Source organism: Chlamydotis macqueenii, chromosome 8 (genome assembly GCF_036417535.1).
Source record: "Chlamydotis macqueenii isolate bChlMac1 chromosome 8, bChlMac1.mat, whole genome shotgun sequence".
Classification (NCBI taxonomy): domain Eukaryota; kingdom Metazoa; phylum Chordata; class Aves; order Otidiformes; family Otididae; genus Chlamydotis; species Chlamydotis macqueenii.
In genome coordinates, this window is record NC_141563.1 from 12,244,633 (window position 1) to 12,264,894 (window position 20,262).

Genomic DNA, 20,262 nt, shown 5'->3' on the forward strand with positions numbered 1-20,262 from the left:
AAGGCACAGCAATGGCATTTGCTTTTTTCCCAAAGCAAGGTTGCCATACCTCGTTTGTAATTTGTTGGTTGATTTATTTATCTACTTTTTTTAAAACAAAGAGGAAAATCAGGTGATGGAACTCTCTTGTCTGTAGCACTACTGTTACACCTTATATGAAACATCAAGAGTATTGCACGATGTCAGACTTTTTGTTAATGGAGCAACTGCAACGGTGCGTGTTCTTCAGGGGCTCTGCATAATCAGCACTAGTACCCATTCTGCAATCTTTTTGTGGCATTCTTTATAGAATTGTGCACGCATCCTTGTAGCACCATACCTAGGAAGCATGAGGGAGAGAGACTACCTGTGTTACAGCTGAGAAGTTGAAGCAAGAGATATGTAAGTTGCCAAAGGTCAACATTAAGTCAAGTGTGCTTTACCCAGGGGCTGTGGTAGTTATTCTCGCTGTCTCTTTCATTTTTACCCTTGCTGCAGGGTTGGCTCAGCTGTTTGTGAGGCAGCTGCTGAACCACCGTGGCTTACAGTCCCGTGTGCTAAGATAGACACCAATTTCCACATACTTCAGTACAGTAAGCTGTAATTTGTGATGGTTCAGCAGCTGCTAGAGGAGCAGCTGAGCCATCCTTTCTGTGCGGGCAGAAACCACTAGTCACCCTCGAACGAGAGCCGGGGGGGACACACAGAGATAAAACACGAGATGGAAAGTGACTTGTTTAAACAGTGAAAACTAATAAGATCATTTAATACTGTAACTCTGCAGGACAATCGCCATTTACTGCTAGCTTAGGAGCTTGCCCTCTGCTTGCAGGCAGTGGAGACGTTGTTTCTAATGTTTAAATTCTTAATTCCCATTTGTAAGGTACATTGTACACAGGCTTGTGTCAGCAAGCCGTCTGGTTCTCCGTTAAAATATATGATGTGAAATTTCCTTGTACCTAATCTGTATCATTGTAGTAATATCTCTCCGTGAGTGAATAGGCACGCTCTAAGTATGTCATTTACTTGCTAGGATTTCATCTTGGCAGCACTTAACTCAGAGGTGCTTCCATTCAGGGAAGCTAAAAATGTAGCTGTAATTTCTTCCCAGCTCCAGCTTGACAGCCTCTTTCCTCCTTTCAATGGGCTAATTCTGTTATGGAGTGTGATACAGGCCCTGGAGACCAGCACCTGAATGTTAGAGGAAGAGGTAAGATTGAGAAAACCCAAGCTGGTCCATCTCTTGTACTTGCCTCCATTTCTGCTTCAGATCCTGCTTTCTAGCAGGTGTATTTTTTCCTGCCGGGGAGATTACATCCTTTGTAAAGGATCATTGTTTATAACAGTGTATCGGAATTAACCATTCATGCAGAAAAAGCATGAATCAGATTTCCACCATTCATACTGTTTGACAGACTGGTAACAGCTATTGCTTCCTTTCCCGAAATAATCCTCTTCTCTCTTACTCTGCTTCCTTCTCACCACCTGCTCACACTAAATGAGAGTTGTTAAGGAGAATACATAGCGAAAGTTTTGATTCTGGCATCTGGGTGCATCTTTGTGATATTAATGATATTTTTTGCCTGCATATCTGAAAATATCAGGAGAGACTGAAAGTGAAAAAAATGGTTTGGATTTTATTTTTTGTTTTGGTTTGTTTTTTTTTTTTTAATTTATTTTTAAATTACTGGGAAAGAGCATCTTCAGGGAGAGAGATTTTTGAGATTCAATGATGCTTAGAAAGGCTTGTGTTGATGCAAATGGATTTTCTCTTTATATTTGAAGATGAAGTCATTTGAGAAGAAAATAAAGACTGTTTCACTCGTTGAAACCAGTTAACCCTGTTTTTTCTCAGTCGCATCTATGACTGCTGAATAGGAAAGCTCTTGAGAAAAGATTACTGAAAGCAGGTCAGAGGTGAAGATGCTCTTTGCACATTTTTGTTTTGTCCTCACCTTGAGTCACTAGCGTTGAGAAATTTTATTTTGTATCCAGTCACTTGATCTGATCAATGGGAAAACATAGTTTGTACCTTCTACCCACACTAAATGCTCGCATGCTTGCTGGTTGTTGCCTTCGCTGATCTAATTGTTCTAAACAATATTGGTGTGGAATGTAGATGAGGAACTCTGGTGGAATGGTTCTGCGGTACAAACAAGCAGCCAAAGGTGAGAGAAGAGGAGGCAGAGACTCCTTCAACTGCCTTTGCTGACAAGAGTGTCAGCAGAGATCTCCCAAGGTTATTTTGTTCAGGAGCATGTGACCCATGAAAAGTGGCTGAGGGAGCTGGACTTGTTTATGGTGGCCAAAAAAGAGACGAAGGGGTTGATCTGATAGCCGCTTGAAAGAGAGCGATAATGGAGACAAACTCTTCTCAGTAGTGGTAGATGATAAAACAAGGGGGAATGGCCACACATTGCACTTTGGGAGATTCAGGTTGAGAGACTAAGAGAAAGTTTGGCACAAGGAGGGTAGTGCAGCACTGAAACAGGTTGCCCAGCAAGGCTGTAGAAACTTCATCCTTGGAGGCTTTCATGGCTCAGCTGGACAAAGCCACAGCTGACCTTATCAGGTGTTGGCAAGGCCCTGCTCTGGCCAGAAAATAGGAGTAGATAACCTCTGGGGTTCCTTACAACCGCTGTTTCACTGGTTCTTTGGTTTACTTTCTATCTTTTTTTTATTTTCTTTTCGTAGCGTGTGTGTGTCTGCCCGTTGTCATAAAGAAACCGTTAACTTGTCTCATGCAGACTTCTCTGGTTTCAGCCTGGTTTTTTTGAATGAGGTAGAACCGAGGTATCTGTGTTCTCTCCTTTCTCCGATAATTTGTGTCTCACATCTCTCTTGAGAGATAGAGGTCTCGGAGGTACTAAATTCGTAAAACTTTCATAAAAATACATGGCCTAGTGATCATATAGGAAGGAGACTGGACAACTTCTGATGAAAACAGTATTGCAAGGTACACTCCAGGTGAGAGATAAGCACTAAAATGCAAATAGATAGGAAACTAGGCACCCTTACTTTACTGGTCACACAACTATTATAGCAGGCGTCTAATCTGGAATTCTAGCTCAGCGGTAAATCCCCCAAGTTGGATTTTTTCAAACTTCAATTTCTTCAAATTAAGCACATAAGTGAGAGGACTGAGTTTCAAAGCAAGTGCAGCTATCGCTACCTTTTTCAGAAAGACTGAGCCTGCTAAAATTGATTTTTAGATCTCTGAACAACTTCAGGAGTATACTTTAGAGCTAGTAAATAAAATATACCTTCTGTACTGTGGTGATATACATGTACAATTTTGAAATTTGTTGAAGATGGAATTTTGAGTTTCAAACATTACTTTTAACTTCCTGATCCTCTGGCTTAGTTGCACAGTTGATAGATTTTCATTGTAGTGATCACCCCCTTTGCGTTCCCTCGAGCTCATTTTTTCAGTAAAAATCCCACTGAATTCAGAAAATTCTCTGGTCGCAAACAAGGGCAGAAGCAATAAAAACAAAGCACCGATGTGCTGTGGTGCCAGATCCGTACTGCATTGCTATCAGGTGACCAGTTAGCTGTGCAGAAATCCTGCCTCCGTACTGTTTTAAAAGGTTATGTCCAGAGGCTGGAAATGGAGTGAGCAACAGAAGATTAGTTAAGTAACGTCTGGTTTCATTGCTGCCTGGCATGTACTTCTTACAACAGTTTCTGCAAGCGGCTGCTGAGCCCTCCTACGTGGGGATGATTGCACCGAGAAGATACACAGCCCGTGCTCTTCTTTCAGGTAAAAACTTGGCAGGAGAGAACAGACATTAGCTAAGAAGATTTCTAGGGTTATTTCAATAACTGCTGTTTCCTAGATGAGGTTGTTTGCAACTAAAACTATCAAAGCTGAGCCTCGCTTTCTGTATATTCCAGTTGGAACGCGTACTTTGGGATGAAAGAATAAACAGCCCTACTCTGTGCTCACCACATAATTACGATCCTTGTGTACTAAGGTTTGGGATGAATACCTGAAAAGGGGAGGCGGGGAGAGGGAGACAGTCTGTTTTGGAAGAAGAGAGATTGTTTGTGACCTGGTCAGTGAAAGAATCTGCAATGCACCAATCTTTACGTATTCAGTAAAGATTTACTTGGGAAAGATGCAGGAATTTGAAAGAATGGACTTCCTGTAACTTCTAACAAAACTGCGTGCTGAAAAGAGAGCTATCCCTGCACCTTCCACCGCTCATCTTTACCTACAGAGAGTGTCTGTTAGAAAGTGAGGATGAAAAAATGCAGTTTGCAGCTCCGTGTATCTCAGCTGTAGGGGTTTGTGATGTGTCTTGGTGAAATAATTTTCTCGATAGCACTGTCTCCTTTTTGACTGTGTTGCTGTGTGCAAAATATCCATCTCAACTATTATGCATGGCAGGGATGCAAAACAGGGCTTTGGGTTTAGCCCTCAAATTGAGGGGTGTGTTGTCTAGCAGTATCTCTGGCAGGAAGATGGATTCAGATGTGCTGACTTGACTTGTTTGCAGCTCTTTGGGTTTGCCCAATTTGGGCTTGCACGAGCGTGTTTGTATATACATACACAATATTCATGTGAGAGATTCGCATCTTCCTCTCCGCAGACCCGGGAGTCTAAAGGATCAGATCCATTGCTGTCCATTGCCTTTATCACTTAATTTAGCAACCACTGATAAGTGGTTTGGGGATTTTTATTATTTTTTTTTTTCTCTTTGACCTGTAACTGCTGTGTACCAAAATTCTAAATTGAAAGGTCCCCGACAGCTGAAAGGTGATACCCTGATGAGATCAGTGTGGAAAGCACCGCTCTGCTCTTGCATGGTTTGACGCTGCTCAGCAGTGGCCATAGAAGGGGTTTGCTAAGGACTTCGTCCTTTGCTTGCCTCACTGTCCAGTGCGTTGGGTCGTTGACTCTCGGTGCTGTGACCGTTTGGTATGATTAGGAGGGATTGTACTACACCGAGATCAACTGAAATTCTGAAACTTTAACTGTCTTCAGATGACATTTTTTACCCATCATGTTCTATCTCAGAATCCAAATACATGTGAATTGTGAGCTGGATTTATAAAAATCTCCTGTGAAATACAGCTGCTTTTGGGCATTGTTAAAGACCAACGGGCTACACAGGGAAGCACCTACTGCGTGAAAAGTGTCCTGCTGTCTTCTGCATCCATAAAAGAGGTTAGGAAACTTTGAGAGAAAGCCCTGAAGCAGTCTGAAATTTGAACTACGTACAGTGCAATTTGCTTGCCTTGGAAGGATGAAGAATTTAGACAACTCTGCTTGAAATTGAAACTGACTCCAGGGAGGCTAGATGTAACAAACAGGATGGCTGGATCTCAGTGACATTCCCCCTGGGCAATTGGAGTTATTTGTATATTGAAAATTGCCAAGCTGCTACCTTTTTTTTCTTGTATAATGCAAGTGAAGCCAAAGGATTTTGTTTTGTTCTGAATGCTGCTGAAACTTTATTCCTTTGGACACAGATCATCTGTGCTGAAAGCCAGGTTTCGTCATGAAGCAAATTTTATCTGTTTAGATCTTAAACCTTTTTATAGCAGAGATTAACAGGGGTATGAACACATAATCTTAACTTTTTAGTATTGACATAATCCATTAGGGGTTTTTTTCCCTTAGAAATGTATTATTATTTCCCTGCCTACTACTTCTAGCACACACACAAAAAAATCTCTTTAGAAGATATTTTTGTGATCTGAGCATAAAGAACACTTTGTAAGTAGAGCATGTTGTGCAATGCAGTACTTGCTAAGAACTGGTAGCTCTTCGACCATCTGGGGCAGATTTCTTGGCCGTGTGCTAACCAAACCTCAGTTTATTATAAAGGAAGCTATCATTTTCCTTAGTTTTCTCAACAACAACAATAAAAAGTTATTTATGAAATTCTTTAGAGAAGTCTACATTAAATCATGCATGAACTTACTGTGGATTGTTAAATTTTGTCACCTCTTTTATAGTTGTTTGATCTTGTGGCAAAAAGTAATTACACTTCACCCAACCATGTATCCTTACCTTTTTTCCTTCAGTAACAACTGGCTTAACGCTTAATGGAAAATTAACCTTCCTTCCTACAGCCCAAATTTCCTTATCTTAAGTCTTGTCTAGAGTTAATTTGAACTGCTGAACTAAATTTTAAAATGTTGATGTAATTACATCTGATTCAGACTTTGGTATTAGTTACGGAATTAGTTGCTGATCAGTTTATTGCTTTAGCATAAATCAATACTTGACAATGCGAATATTTATGAAATTATGGATGAAGTCCATCTAGTTTGAAGTTTGTATGAAATTGTGTATACAACATTCTTTCCACTGCACAGGGGTGCGCACATTCTTGTGTCTCTGCTTTACCACCCTCTTTGTTACCGGTTCTATTACATGCTCGCCAGGTGAATCAATTTGACTTCATGCAGCGAATCGTGTTCAGATCCACGTTGAGTTGATGGGTTAGCTTTGAATCTGAGCTGGTAGGTGTTCCAAATAACCCAGCAGCCGTGTGGTGGCTCCAGCACAGAGGACGTGGTGGGAGTGTGTTGCTTAAGGACAATAGGAGAGCCAAATGGTTTCCACTTCTGCACTCACCCCAAGTAGCAGCCTGCAGTTACAGTGGCCTGGCTGTAATGTGAAGCTGCTCTCTGTGTTAGCTTTGATCTAGCCAGTGCGCTTACAGTAACAGCGGAGCCAGGGCAGCAGAGATCTGAACAAGGGCTGGGCAAGATCTTCAGAAGAGTTACTACCCACTTCTGCCACTGCTGAAATGTGTGCTCTCACATTCTTACAGCTACTGTTACTTGAACTACTTCTGGTATGTCTTTGTGCATTGCAGTTAGGGCTCATGCCTTGCTTTTGAAAACTATTTCATTAGGGTTGCACATTTTTCTGTCCTAGGCACAGCCTTAAGTTCCCTGTCTCATGCTGTCTATGCACACATGGTGTTACAAGTTTGTCCACTTCTGCAGCATTCATGTGTTTCTGTAATCTTTTTACAGTCCAAACTTCAAAACAAGGAAAATACACACACAGTATTTGATGGACAAACCTGTACAAACAGTGGGAAATACATGGCTTCCTTCTGGAGGACCATTCAAGTCATGCTTCCAGGAACTTTCAAGTAATAGATTTGTTTTAAAGAAGTACACTATGCTGAGTAGTGAAACCATCACAGGTTTTTATTTTAATGAAGTTTGGGACTGTAACTTCTGCTTCTCTTCCTCCCCCCTCTCCTTGGTTGTGTGTTGTTTCTAGGAGGTTTGAACCAGTCTTCTCTCATACCTCCCCCTTTCCTCAGTGTACTTTCTCCATGTCATTATGTGTTGGACGTTCTCATAACAAACAAACACGGACAAGCAGGGTTTGCTGGTATTTTGCGATAATAATTGACGAGCTGCCCTGTATCGTATGTCTGGAGTGCTGAAAACCTGTGAATCCCTGTATTTTTGTTTTGGCATTATGGATTGTTATTGTGGCCTCTGGCAGGTTTCCATCTGAGCTGCCCGGGCTAAAGTTTCTTTGAAGGTATTCGGTGAAAGGCTTTCCTACATCTGCAGAAAAAGTGCTGAGGAACTTTTTGTCATTGCCGCCTTAGGATCCAAAGTTTTAGGGGATTTTCTTCCTTATAATTAGTTCTGGTTGAGGATGGCAGGACTTGCTAAGAAAGCTATAATGGGGCAAGAAATCCATTGTCAGTTATATATTGGGTTTTTCCATGCAAGACCTCAGGAGATTTGTTTTCTGTCAGGCAGTAATAGTCTTACATCTTCAAAACAGTCTGTGAGCTAATTAATCTCCACGATACCTCTGGGAAGTAGCCAAGTAGAATTAAAAAAAAATAAATAAAAGAAGCAGAGTTTTTGGTATTTCCTGTGCCATCTTGTGATATTTACACTTCAGTGGGGCAGTGACACACCTCCTGTGGGTGAACTCCTTTTTTACAATGCATAAATAAAAAGGCTCATAATATATGAAGTGGCTTAGGTATTAAATTAGATTTATTCAAGCATGTACTGGATATTTTCCTAACCTGCTACCCCTTTTGTAAAGTGATCACTCTTTCATAGCACAAGGGGAGAGGAGAACTATAACCATGATTTTTATCTGCAAAACAGACAAAAATGTTTCAGCAGCACAGCAGAGAGATAATTTACTTAAAAGAAAAGTAATAAAGCCACAGAGGAAAAGTGGGCTATTGAACTCTGCGGGGGTTCATCAGAAACTCTTCTAACAGGCACCTCTGTCGCAAGCAAATCCCCAATTCCCGAAAGAAGCTGTGGAGATGGAAAGGACTACATGTTCTAGCAGTGATTAGTGTCCATTAAGATTCAACTCTGTGTCCAGTAAAGTGCTTTTGGCTACAAGCTAATCATTCCTGATGCATGTTTGAGACTGCTTTATCTTGTGCATTAAACAGTGGGAAATTGAAGGGATTTTCTGCCTTTTTTTTTTTTTCATCTCAGATGGAACTGCAAATATTTCCTTGACTAGCAACCTTTTTTTCAGCAAGTTGGATGTAGTTTAAGTGAGAATCTGACCACTGAAGACTCCAGTCGTCTCACTTGTTCCTCACCTGTGGTCTTTTCCCACAGTTATGTGGCATTTGTGGGCTAAAATGGTAGCAGGAAAGTCCAGAGCAGTGGTCACCAGCCTTGCTGACCCAAAAATACCACTGTTGTGCTTATAACGAGCGCTTTGCTTTTGCAGTCAGGTTTGTTACCCTTTGGCTGCAGGTGGTGTTGGGGATTGCTGGTCTAAAGGCTGGGAAACCCTAATGGAGCCTCCAGAGACTGGTCGCTTCTGATTGGCGTTGAATTAGCGCTCTGGTCCTGCTTTGACAGTTAGAGTGAGGTGTTGGCTGTTCCACCCGAGAGAAAGCACGAAGAATTTAACGAGTGGGTTTTATTGGATTTCAGAGACTCTGAATTTTGGAAGAGATGTTTTATTCCTGCTCCTGGTAAAGCATGAGGTGCTGGCTTGACCTTCGCCAGCTGCTGGCTGCCCACCTAGCCACTCTCACTTCCCTCCTCGACATGGTGGGGTGAAAATAAGATTGTGGGTTGAGCAAACGACAGGGAAACGTCACTGTCACAGGCAAACCAGGCTTGACTTGGGGAAAATTAATTTAATTTATTGCCAACTAAAATAAGTTTGAAGGGACAAAACTTAAAGCACCACCTTCCCCCACCCCTTTTTCCAACTTCATGCCTTCATTTCCACCGTGCCGGGGGTCTGTTGGCACCAGCTGGAATCGGCACGGGGCAGCCCTGACCCCTCCTCATAGAGAACCTCTGGCTGCCACAGCCTTGCTGCTGGCACCCCGCACAGGTACCGCGGAGGCAGCCAGTGCTCGGTGGGGTCTTTTTGCATACGTAGGTGCCTTAGGAAAGCACCGCTTTCCTCCACACTGCTGTTGGTCTGGATATTTGTGGGGAAAAGAGGATCTGCGCTGGAATACTGTCCTCGTATCGTGTCACCACTTCTTGCTTTTAGTGGTTAGATGATGAGTACAGGCATATGAGCTTGAATTCAGAACTTTTCCCTGATAAACAAGCTATACTCAGTGCGTATTACAATAATATAAATTTAGTCAGTTTATCAATGCTCTAAAATGTTAGAAAACCTAATGATGTTTCTTAGTTTTTAAATTAATTTCTGAGTCCTTTGCATCAGAGTAAGTAATGGAAACTTTCCTGAATACAGACAACTGTTTTTTTAGATAAATTAACCTGGAATATGCTGGATCTATGAAGGGGAAGTTTATTAAAGCATTTTTCTAGTAGCTTCTTTCCCTGCATTATTGGGTATTTTAAAAATCATCTGCTAGCTGAGTGTTCCCATACATATTTCTAGTTTCAACTAGTTCAGATAGATCATAGGAAGATAGACCTTAAGTCGGCATCTTGCCTTTCATTGTAAATGATTTATACTAAAAGAAATGGATTTACGTTTAAAATTTTGATTTAAAAAAAAAAAGGATCCAACTCTCAGTTATTTTCTTTTTATCTGTTCTGCTTTAGTGCTTCTGCTCTGCTCATAGATTTCCTCAGCAGCTGCCTCCGGAGACAGAAGCTGTGAACATGCCTGGTCTGAACAGAGCCAGCAGAGCTGGCCAGGAACTGGTTAATTCCTTGCACTGACATTTTTCTTGAGATATGGGGAAGGCAACCTCCTGTTCTTCTAATTCAACAGGCCTTTTTTAGTGAGAAGTAGAATCTTAACTTTTGTCAGAAGATTGGTTATTTGAACAAAAGTCACATGCTGAGGCACAGGTAATATTATCAGGGGGTTTTTGATAGCCTTTGTTCTGTATCACAGTCTTTTGGAAACAACTTTTGTTCTTAGACTTGTCAAATTGCATTTCAAATTCCTGACCTGAGTAGATTTCTAGAGTATTTCAAAGTACTTGTATTGTTTGCCACCCACCCCCAATTACTTTGGGTTTTTTTAGCATCTTCCTAACTCGCTGTCTCTTCCTCGATCTTCAGCAGGTGTGTTTACTTGAGGCAGACAGCTTCTTCAGCATCTCAGAAATCTTCTTTTCAGTTCAGTACGGCAAGTTTTAGGGTTGACAAAAATAGATACCAGAACTGAAGCTTCCCAAGTCACTGCAAATGGCTTCTTTGGAAGAAATAGGCAAATTATGGCCTTATACCAGAGCTGGATCCAAAGTTTTAGCCTTTTTGTTTGAACCTGATTTGAAAACAGAGGATTCCTAAAGGATGTGAAATGATAAAGTGAAACGTGGAAACAAAAAAACAGAAATGTAATCGGACAAACTTAAAAAAAAAAAAAAAAAAAAAACAGACAAGAAAAAAGCCAGCATTTGCCCATAAAAGCACCAGAACTCTTTGAAGAGACTTACAGACTTTTGTGTCCCAGTCCTTACTTTTTCCATCTTTTCTCTCATGCCCTGTGGTACACATGAATTGTCTGGTGTTGCTCCACCCTTGAGAGAGATGCTTTTCTGTGGTGCTGCAAATGTAGTTGGAGCAGTGCTCAGGAATGAAGTGTTCTGTGTAATTACCATAGTGTTGGGGATTCTTGTGGTGCAAGGGTGGTGAGAGAGAGGAGATTGCAATCAGTTATAAGCTGTTACTGCTTTTTTGCAGAATCTGGCTCAACTGAGATCATGAAACCGTTTTGCCCTGCTGTTTCCTTTAATGAGGCATTTCTAAGCAGCGGGTCAAACCAATTTGTCTTATAGAGGGACTGTTTATTTTGTTATATTGCTGTTAGTGACAAGTTTTTTAGGAGGTGTCTCCTTTTTGAGCTACCTTTCTGTTCCAGTGCTAATCTTGGTGCAGGATCCCTGGGTATAGTTCAGTGATTGGCTATAGAGGGCGAGGGAGCAATTATAATTTTCTGTTATTTATTTTGCAGTCAGTATTGTTTAAGCACGCATTCAACAAGTTTCTTTCCCAAGGGCTGCGCTGCACTTTTCACGCAGATTTCTCACGTGAGCCTTGGCAGGGGGTAGGGTGATGGAACTTACTGTTTCTTCCAAGGGAAATGCTGTGAGGGTGTGCGAGGTTGTTGCCTGAGAGAACGTGCAGAAGCTCATCTTAAGTTATCCAGCGAGAAAAGGAGATGGGTAACATTAGAGGAAAAAAGGACTGAATCAGAGGAGAATATTGCGTTGCAAAGAAGTGGCAAAATTAGAGTAAAATAGGTATGTTCAACATCCCCCCTCCGCCCCCGCCACCTCCCTCTCTCCAGGACTGCAGAAGGTAAGAGAGAGCGTGCAGCCTCTTGGCTCTTCCTGAGCAATTTTAGCCTGTTCAGCAACAGGCTGAGCAACTTTGCATTCCTCTTGTGTGTGTGCCTGTCTGCTCTGGTCCCCAACTGGCAGGTGGGATCTGCTGGGAATCAAACCGTGGACTTTTAAACTGATCCAACTTGACACGCTGTTCTCAGCAGGGGCATTATGGTGTATCAGGGACATTGTGGTGGCTGCAGTAACCAAACTGTCATTTTTTGCTTCTGCACCTTAAAGAGCAGCTTTTCTCTTTTTATTTTAGAGCAATGCTATACCTGGAATTTCAGCTCTCAGCACTTTTAAAATAGAAAAGAACAGAGCTCAGGAAAAGGCTTTTGGTATCAGACTTCACCGTTTCATTGTCAAAGCCATAGATCTTAGATTGAATTTAAAGGAAAAAAGGCAGCACAGGAAACAAAGTGGGGGGGGGAAGTTCATTGTTTGTTTAAGTGACTTTCCAGGGCTTTTTTGGTACCGTGTATTTCCTAAGCTGTAGAAACATTTGAAGTGGGGAAACATCTTCAAATAAAGTGCAGGTTGGCCAGACACATTCAGATGTAGTTTCTTGTTCAGCTGACAAAACCATGTTTTCATCTCGACTGTCTTCTTGTAGTCCAGACAGTGTATGTGGTGATAGCAGCCTCTTATGTTTCCCTGTAGCTGATTTTAGACTTGGAGTCAGCTGCTTGAAATCCCTGAATTTTCTCAGCATCGGATGTGTTTTTGCTGAACAGGAGTCTCCTGCCCACACCCCCTTCCACCCCACCCTGAGTGCTTGCGCTGTCTGTCAGCTCCTCCACCCTCCCTTGGGACAGGAAAAATGAAGTGTCTCCCCATCCCGGGTAGATTCTGTGGCTGTTTGCAGGAGGACAGTGTGCATCCCATACACTGAGAGGGACGGCGAGCGACCGAAGGGCGGCTATTGTTCAACTCCAGCCAAGGAGCTGAATAGAGAGGCTTGCGCTTGACGGGCTTTGGCTCTGGCTTTTCTGCATTCCAAACCGTCTGAGGCAGAGAAAACAGCGCGGGAGAGAAGTGTGCAGAGGCTACGCTGACTTTCTGGTTGGCATGGTGGCAGGACCATGGTAGAGGTTTTAGGATTACCGCAGAATGCAGTTTACAGGTGAGATCCCTCCTGACACGGTCCATGCAAATTGGGGACTGGATTGCTGCAGTATTTCCAGCGAGGCGGGACTGGGTAGGAGGCACATAGGTATTTTGCTGGAAATTTAAAGTGACTGGACTTAAAACAACTGGAAACTTTAAGGGATTTTTCAGTGTTGCATGTATATATCAACTCCTTTCTTCATTATTTCCATTTTGTACACAGGTTTTTAAAGAGATATATACATTAATTTAATGTGATGAATGGAAACAGTGGATTATTGGTACTTTTCTGCTCCCTACTACAGAAATTATGTGTTTGTATTCAAACATCATGTAGATGTGAAGATGAGAAACAAGTTTTTGTAGTGGCTTTTGAAGTTAAAAATCTAGTTTATTACTACTTAAATCATTAGGTTTACTTTTCTCCCTCTCCCTGAAAGCCTCTACTTACCTAGCATAAGTCAGTATGTTTTTATATTACATTGTACTTCAGGATAAGGCCAGACCTCATTCTTCAAGGGCACACTGTGGGAATATTTTTCAGTGTTTACTTGTGGCTGGCACTGCGTGATGTTCTCAGCATATGATATTGCCAACCTTGCTTCCTGTCCTCCAGCAAGTGACAGTAAATCAAAGCAGTTCAGGGAATCCTACAGGCTGCTCATAAAAACAAGAGGATTTGTTTTCTTTTCAGTATAAAGGGCACTGCCTTAGTAATGCTGCTTGCTTTTTCTAGCAGCTTTTGTCTTAAAATATATTATTAAGTGATAGCAAGCTGGAAAGCATTTAAATTTCATGCCTTTTGATATAGTTAGACATTGTTCGGTAGCTACAGAAGCAATACATGTTGTCTCAGGAAGCTGGGAACAGAAACTCCTGAGTTAATTTTTTTGTTTTTTGTTTTTTTTTTTTTTACCTTGGAAATAGCCTTTAATAGGTACTGATTATGAAGTCCTTCTTAGTCATTTTCCTCCTCATTTGTGGACCGGGGAGAATACTAATTTGCTAACTTGGAGCGGCTGTTTTTGTTAGCTTCAACCAATGAGGTTTTTCTGCAGCTCCTTTTGAGTTACATGATCAGAAAATGAAAACCTTCTGCCTTAGCTTTTTTTGGACAAATGCATGTTTAACTGAAAAACAAGCAAACTTTTGGCAAACTAATCAGACAAGCCCAGGGCAACACAATCCCGGTCCCTTCCAAGTTTCATTTAGGTAATATTTGAGGTGGTTACCAGGACGTACCCTTTAGAATTTCCTGTCCCTTTTTGGGGCTCTTTCATACGATTAACATGTTAATGGGGTAGTCAATTAAAAATACAATACTGAGGAGTTCTGGCAGGCAGACGTGAGCAGCAACTTACATTCCTGCGAGTTCTTCAAGTTGTGCTTAGCTTTATCTGGTACTCTGTGGTGCTCTCGCTCTTTCTCTCTCTAAAATCTATGGAGCGGCGAAAACGGTGTAATTGTAACGAATGCTTGGTGTGACTTCTGTCAGAAAGATCTGTCATGGCTCTTTAAAGCTCATGGGAACAAATCCACTTTGTTTGTATATAAGCAGGAGGAAGGGGCATTCTGGTATACTGAGGCTTGACCTGCTCCTTGCTGTTTTCTGGTATCTGGGAGCAAGTGTTGCACCAGCTGTGTAATACTGGAAGTCAGAGAATTGTGTGATGCAGCAAAACACAGGGCATGGATGGCATTTGTAGATGGCTCGTTGGCATCAGGAGACAGATTCATTTTCCAGCGTGTAGAGGTACGTACCTTTTCAAAGCTTTAATTCTCCACAAAGGGAATACTTCCTTTTATCTGGGTTTCATGGCTAACTGGCATCAGACAGCACAAATGTTTTTTAGGAGAGCTAATAATGGTGGGATTTGAAACTGGGCCAGTGGCAGAAGGGAGACCTAATGATCCCCTTCCATTTAATTTTCTACATAGATGGGTGACTGCTTCTAGTAAGGCAGAGGGAAATCTGCGCAAGAAGTCAGCAAGCAAATGATGCAACTACAGTCGATGCTTACAGTTTCGACAGTACCATCTCCACTGGTAAATGGTCAACAGACTTCAACTATGTATGTTATGGAGTTAATGGGGAACGGTGCTGAAACTGTCATGGTAAACATAACTGCAAAAATTGGGTTGTACAATTTGTAATAGCTGATTATCTGAGCAGGTGGTGGCAGCCAGGAATAGCTATGGTGGGTCTGTATAGAGTTTCCTTCCATAGCTGAACAGTGCTGCTCCTTAGACAGTGGATCTGCGGTGACGGCATACAACATTGCATTTTTCTTCTCTTGCACCTGCAGCGTGCTCGGCAGGGACTTTAGGAGGGCAATGTTGTGATGTGGACACCTGCCAGAGAAGTGAAACAGCTCTGCTGGTGCGTTGGCTTAGAGTAGGCCTCTGGGCAACCTTCAAACATGGCACTAACCACAAGCATTCCAAACAGCAAGTCTGGCTTAGAAAAGAGAAGATTGAAAATATATTTTTTTACATTAATTTTCCTGCTTCTTTTGATCCTTTTTGGAGTAGGCTTCAGTCAGATTTTCAAGCTCAGTTGCACTCAAACTGTGAAGGCCAGCTCCTTTTTTGAGAATAGAGGCTGTAATTGTCTCCACATTTGTTTGATTCCAGGAGTAATGGCTACAGGAAAAATGCCAAATGTGCAAAATACAGCATAATTCAATGCCAGCTTTCACAGCATTCATGCTCTTAAAGGCCTGTCGTGGTATGTTCTAAGGTCACTCTAAAAGGTTGGCTATATTCTCCAGGGGAACTCTCACCAAAGTGTCCAAGAAGAATCTTTAAGATATTGCATCAGTCAGAAATTAAGCCTGTGTCCACAAGATGGAGGACTTGGTATGTCCTTGTAAAAATTCCATAAATTATACAGTCGCTTACCTTGCTGTGTTTCCTTGCTTCACCACTAAATCTGGTCCCTAATTTGGAAACATTAAAAAAAACCTCCATGTTCTGCCTTTCTTTGCCGATCTCTAGTGTTTGGAAAGGCCTTGGGCTTTGGCAGTTGCCTTATTTTGATGCTTACACAGAGATTAACGTAGTATTCCTATAAACACAGGTGGAACTGAGTAGTAAGAGGGAGGGAGACCACATGATTCATAGGCAGGGGTAGGAAATCACATCGCTGGTCATGACCACTCGCTCTCTAGAATGCTTCTGCTTTTCTGCTGCCTACCTGGTAAGTGCAAGCTGCATGCTTTGGGGCTACTAGACACTAAGAGTTCGTTCTTGGTGGTTTTCTGTCTCGTTATCTGCTGTTAGAAGTGCAGGTTATTGTGAATTAGTCTTTTTTTTTTTTTTTTTTTCCCCTCCCTGTCTGTGCCTATCAAGGAGAGTTCAACTCCCACCTGATGACGTCAGGAAAGTTGTGGTTTCTTGACATATAAAGGGAGCAAGCAGTGACCTCAGGGTGGAGCAGAATCTCTATTGGCACAGCACCCTCAACCCTGCTCTGCAGGAATTGCTGGTATTTAGTTTGTACTGAAAGCAAGCAAGTTGAACTCGTTGTGGGAGTGCTATATAAAGCTACCACCTTGTACTAAACCTTGTAGGAAGAGAGTAAATAAGTTGATGGGATGGTGTGGCAATCCTACGTGATCTGACCAGAAGCTTTAAGAAGTCATATGGTCAGTAGAATATCACATATTGATCGTGTTGAATCGCTTCCCAAAGTATTTTGAAGCCATCTGTGTGGGCCTTATGCATTCTGATGGCACCAGAATGTTGCAGACTGAATGATAAGACGTTTAGTTCTCTCTCATCTGAAACTGTTTTTCTCAAAATTGTAATTATCTATGTGATCATGTCTCGTCACAGAAGGCAAAAAAAAAAAACCCAAATCAACCACCACCCAAACCCCAGCCCTCACTAAATTGGTCTTTCATTTCTTTGCTTGTTGGAGATGTCATCTCAATAACTTAAAAAATCATTCCTGATCATTTCCCTGCTCCAATTGGGAGTAGAAGCCCAAGGGAAAACAGTAGGTCAGAAAGTAATAGTAGAGGCCAACATGAATGGTGGTAGCATTCCAACAAAACTGCCTTAATCAATTGTTTTTGCTTGCTTTTTTTTTTTTTTTTGTGAATTTGGGCAAAATTCAGTACTTGTGAAGACATGAGTTGTGCAAGCTACGTGGCCTGCAGGGCAAGCAAGAGAAATTGTTTTCCTTTTCCATGCCTGAGTGCAGCATTCATGAAGAAGTGCTTTGCTGTCCTAAGAGCAACTTGGAGGACAGCTTAGCGCAAGGTGTCCTTTTTCCCCCTAAACCTGCCTGCTTGTTTTTTCTTTCTGACAATTCATAGCACGTCAGCATCTTGAAGTGCAAAGGACTGAGCAGTTGAGTCCTCGAGGACAGTAATAACCTGTCAGGTTGCCAGCCCTTTGTGCTGTACCTGTCCCTATCCGTTACAGTACAGGCACTGGGAAGATACTTTTTCCGTGATGTTCCAATATAATTTCTGATAAATCCATCATATATTAAGTGCTTCTCCTTGTCTGTCTTTCTAATAAAGCTCCTTTATAATGATGTAGAACAGATAAAATTTGAAGGGCCTTTAAGATGGTCTGTAAAATAGCAGTGGTGCTGTACCTGAACTGCTTAAGCAAGATCTGAGCCTTTAGAGGCAGGGCAGGGAGGAGCAGGTGCTTCAGCTTCCTGCCTGCCTGCGGTGTGGTTTCTGGGTGGGCAGTTAGTTATTTTTTTCTTCTTCTTCTTACTGCCTGGGAGACTTGGAAGTACAGCCAGCAAAGGCTGATTTTTCTAGGACTACTACTAAGTGATGCAGGTCTGAGGGACAGAAGGAAGGAAACTGTGCTCAGATTTTTTTGATTAGCAAATGTTTGCATTTGGTTTTTGCTATTTTCCCTTCAGTAACTCTAGAAAAAGTGTTCTTATTAACTTTTGTCTTCATCATATTTAAGCTGTATATATATTTTAAGTTTTCATTGATTGAAAATTCTAGTTCAGGAAAACACAGCGATGCTGATATCACTTGACACACTGGTAATTTCAGTCCTCCCGGTATCAGAGTTCAAAAAAATCACTCCTCATTCCTCTGTCATACTGCTTTAAAAGACGGAAGAGTTCTTGAATGTCTGGGCTGGATCTTCAGGTGTGTGAAGCAGATTATATAACTGGGCTCAGTGGGCAGGGAGTCAGACCCTAAATGTTGATCTTTTTCATGTTCTTCACCCATTCTTGAAGGTTTGGAACCTCCCAATGCTTCTTATCTTTTCTTTCAGTCTTAGCATTAAAGTAATATTTCCAATGCTAAATAACTTTAGAAATAACGTAACATTTCTACCAAAGATGCTAGCTCAGAAATCCTTTTTTTAAATCTAAATAAGTGCTTGAGACTCAATTCATTTCAGGCTGTCCCTCTCACAGCGTTACTGAGCAAGGACTTCCGTATCAGACTTTGTGCTTGGCAAATCTGTGAAAGCGTGCGGTTTGTTTTGTTTTTACAGCTCCACATTTTCAGGACATTTTCAATCTGCTCTTTGTTTTGAACACCCGATGTGTTTGGTCAGAGGGAAAGAGTATAGAAGGTATTCTTCATGAACATGTTCTTGAGGAAAAAAGTCATCGCATGAATACTCACATCAGAAATTAAGTCGCCTTTACATACTGCTTGTTAAATACATAGCTGGATGTATTCATACTTTAATACAAGATGTCTGTTTACATGAGGCATCTGGCTAACAGTTTGGAAAGGCGCTCTGGAGTGAATGACTCTGTAAATAATGTCTTGGCCCTAATTTGGAATTAAAGTAGCTTAATGTTTTTAGAGTAGTCATTAATAGCCACTTACAAACTACCATACTGCTAGCAGCGTAACTTAGCCGAATCCCTTGGCTATGCTGAGGACACCTGAAGTTGGACTGAGTACAAAAATGTAATTAAGTTGGTGAGGAAATGGGGGGAATGGGGGGGACGGGGACAACCATGGTTGCTTCATCAGTGAAGTTCTGAAGATCGAGCAGTTCTCCCCAGCAGAAATACTTGTGTCAGAGCTCTTAGTGCTTCTGGTTGAGTCGCTGTTTTGTATCATTGGTGAAGCGTTTTTCCATGGGAAAGTGGACAATAATAACAGGACAGTTTGACCTATAGTAGTAAAACTTTCCTATTGTTAGTTCTTCTGATTTTTGGAACTGGCTCACTTAGGGTTAACATCCCCAAGAACCAAAATCATATGAATTTGCCTATTCTTCAATTACAGTTTTTTTTTTAAGATCATTTAAGACTTCATCTTTCTTGCTGTGCATAAGTGGCATAGCATGATGGTTCCTTCTGCTTACCTCCTCAGCATCGAGATAGAGCCAAATCTCTTTCCTTATACAGTGCTGGACATTCTCTGCGATATGGGTGCAGGTACATGTCTTGCTCACTCTGATCTTCAACTGATGGTTTGGCTTCCCAGTCTTGCTGCTCTCCTCAAGCATCTCTATTAATACATCCTGGAGGAAAACAGTATAGGAGTGTTATAGTCTTAGACTCAGAAAAACTTCATTTTATGGGCAATTACAGTGAGCAGCATGAAGGATTCATCTCCAGCCCCTGTGGCTGCCTGCATCAGTTTTGCCAGAAAAACACAATATGGGGATCTAGAGAGGGAACTGGGGCAGCCGTACTCGTAAAAAAAAAAAAAAAAAAAAAAAAAAAAAAAAAAGCCACCTTGTTTATGTTCAGGTGAAAAATGTGGAAAATTTTAAGATGTGTTAAAATTAGTTTAAAATTCAGCTCCTTAGCAAGTAGCTTCATAGGCTTTTGACAGCTTTTTTCTTTAACCTGGAAAGCATGTCTATGAATTCTGAGATATTGTGTATACTCAAAATAGTTCACATGCACCAAGGAAACACCATGTAATGGGATGTCTCTTAAGACATAGCTTGCTGTTATGGAAAAGATTTTGAAGCATTGATTGGATTCATATAGGCAGTTAGATGTATCTTTATATTGCAAGGGAAGAATAAGCCAACTTCTGTGCTGTAAGTGTCGTTCTTTGTGTCCAGGTAAACTGACTTAAGTGAAGTTTGTCTGAGAGGCCCATGACTAGGCTTAGGTACTTGGCCATTTTTGAAGAGTTTCTGGTAGGGACTTGCTGCTCGATTTCCGTAAAGGAGGAGTATGAATAGCCAGCCGAGAGGCCGGATGATTTTGCTAGGGAGGCTCAGTAGGCGCAGAAGAGCTTTATAAAGGCTAGCCCCTTTGAGTTTAGTTTAAGTTTTCATTTCAGCTGCTGACCTGTTTGTCTCCAAAGCCCTGTCAAAATTAAATGTGGAAATAGCTTCCTGACATTATTTAAAATGTCACTTTGACAAGGGAGCTCTTGCTTGTGTTATTATATACTAGAGAATTTCAGGTTTTGTTGTTTTTCTCACCTTCATTTTGAGCCTT

The 20,262-nt window shown here is 41.6% G+C and overlaps 1 protein-coding gene across 9 annotated transcripts in view; it reads left to right on the forward strand.

Annotated features, from left to right (window-relative positions):
* RASAL2 (RAS protein activator like 2) overlaps positions 1-20,262 on the forward strand; it is a 187,311-nt gene that overhangs the window by 96,120 nt on the left and 70,929 nt on the right. Inside the window, exon 1 of one of the 9 annotated variants that reach the window (XM_086754071.1) lies at positions 12,621-12,861. The exons of the other annotated variants lie outside the window; for them this stretch is intronic. Within the exon in view, the coding sequence (XP_086610197.1) occupies positions 12,849-12,861 (13 nt within the window). The 5' untranslated portion in view covers positions 12,621-12,848. Of the gene's footprint in view, positions 1-12,620; positions 12,862-20,262 lie in introns of those variants that run through there. 9 annotated transcript variants of the gene reach the window in all.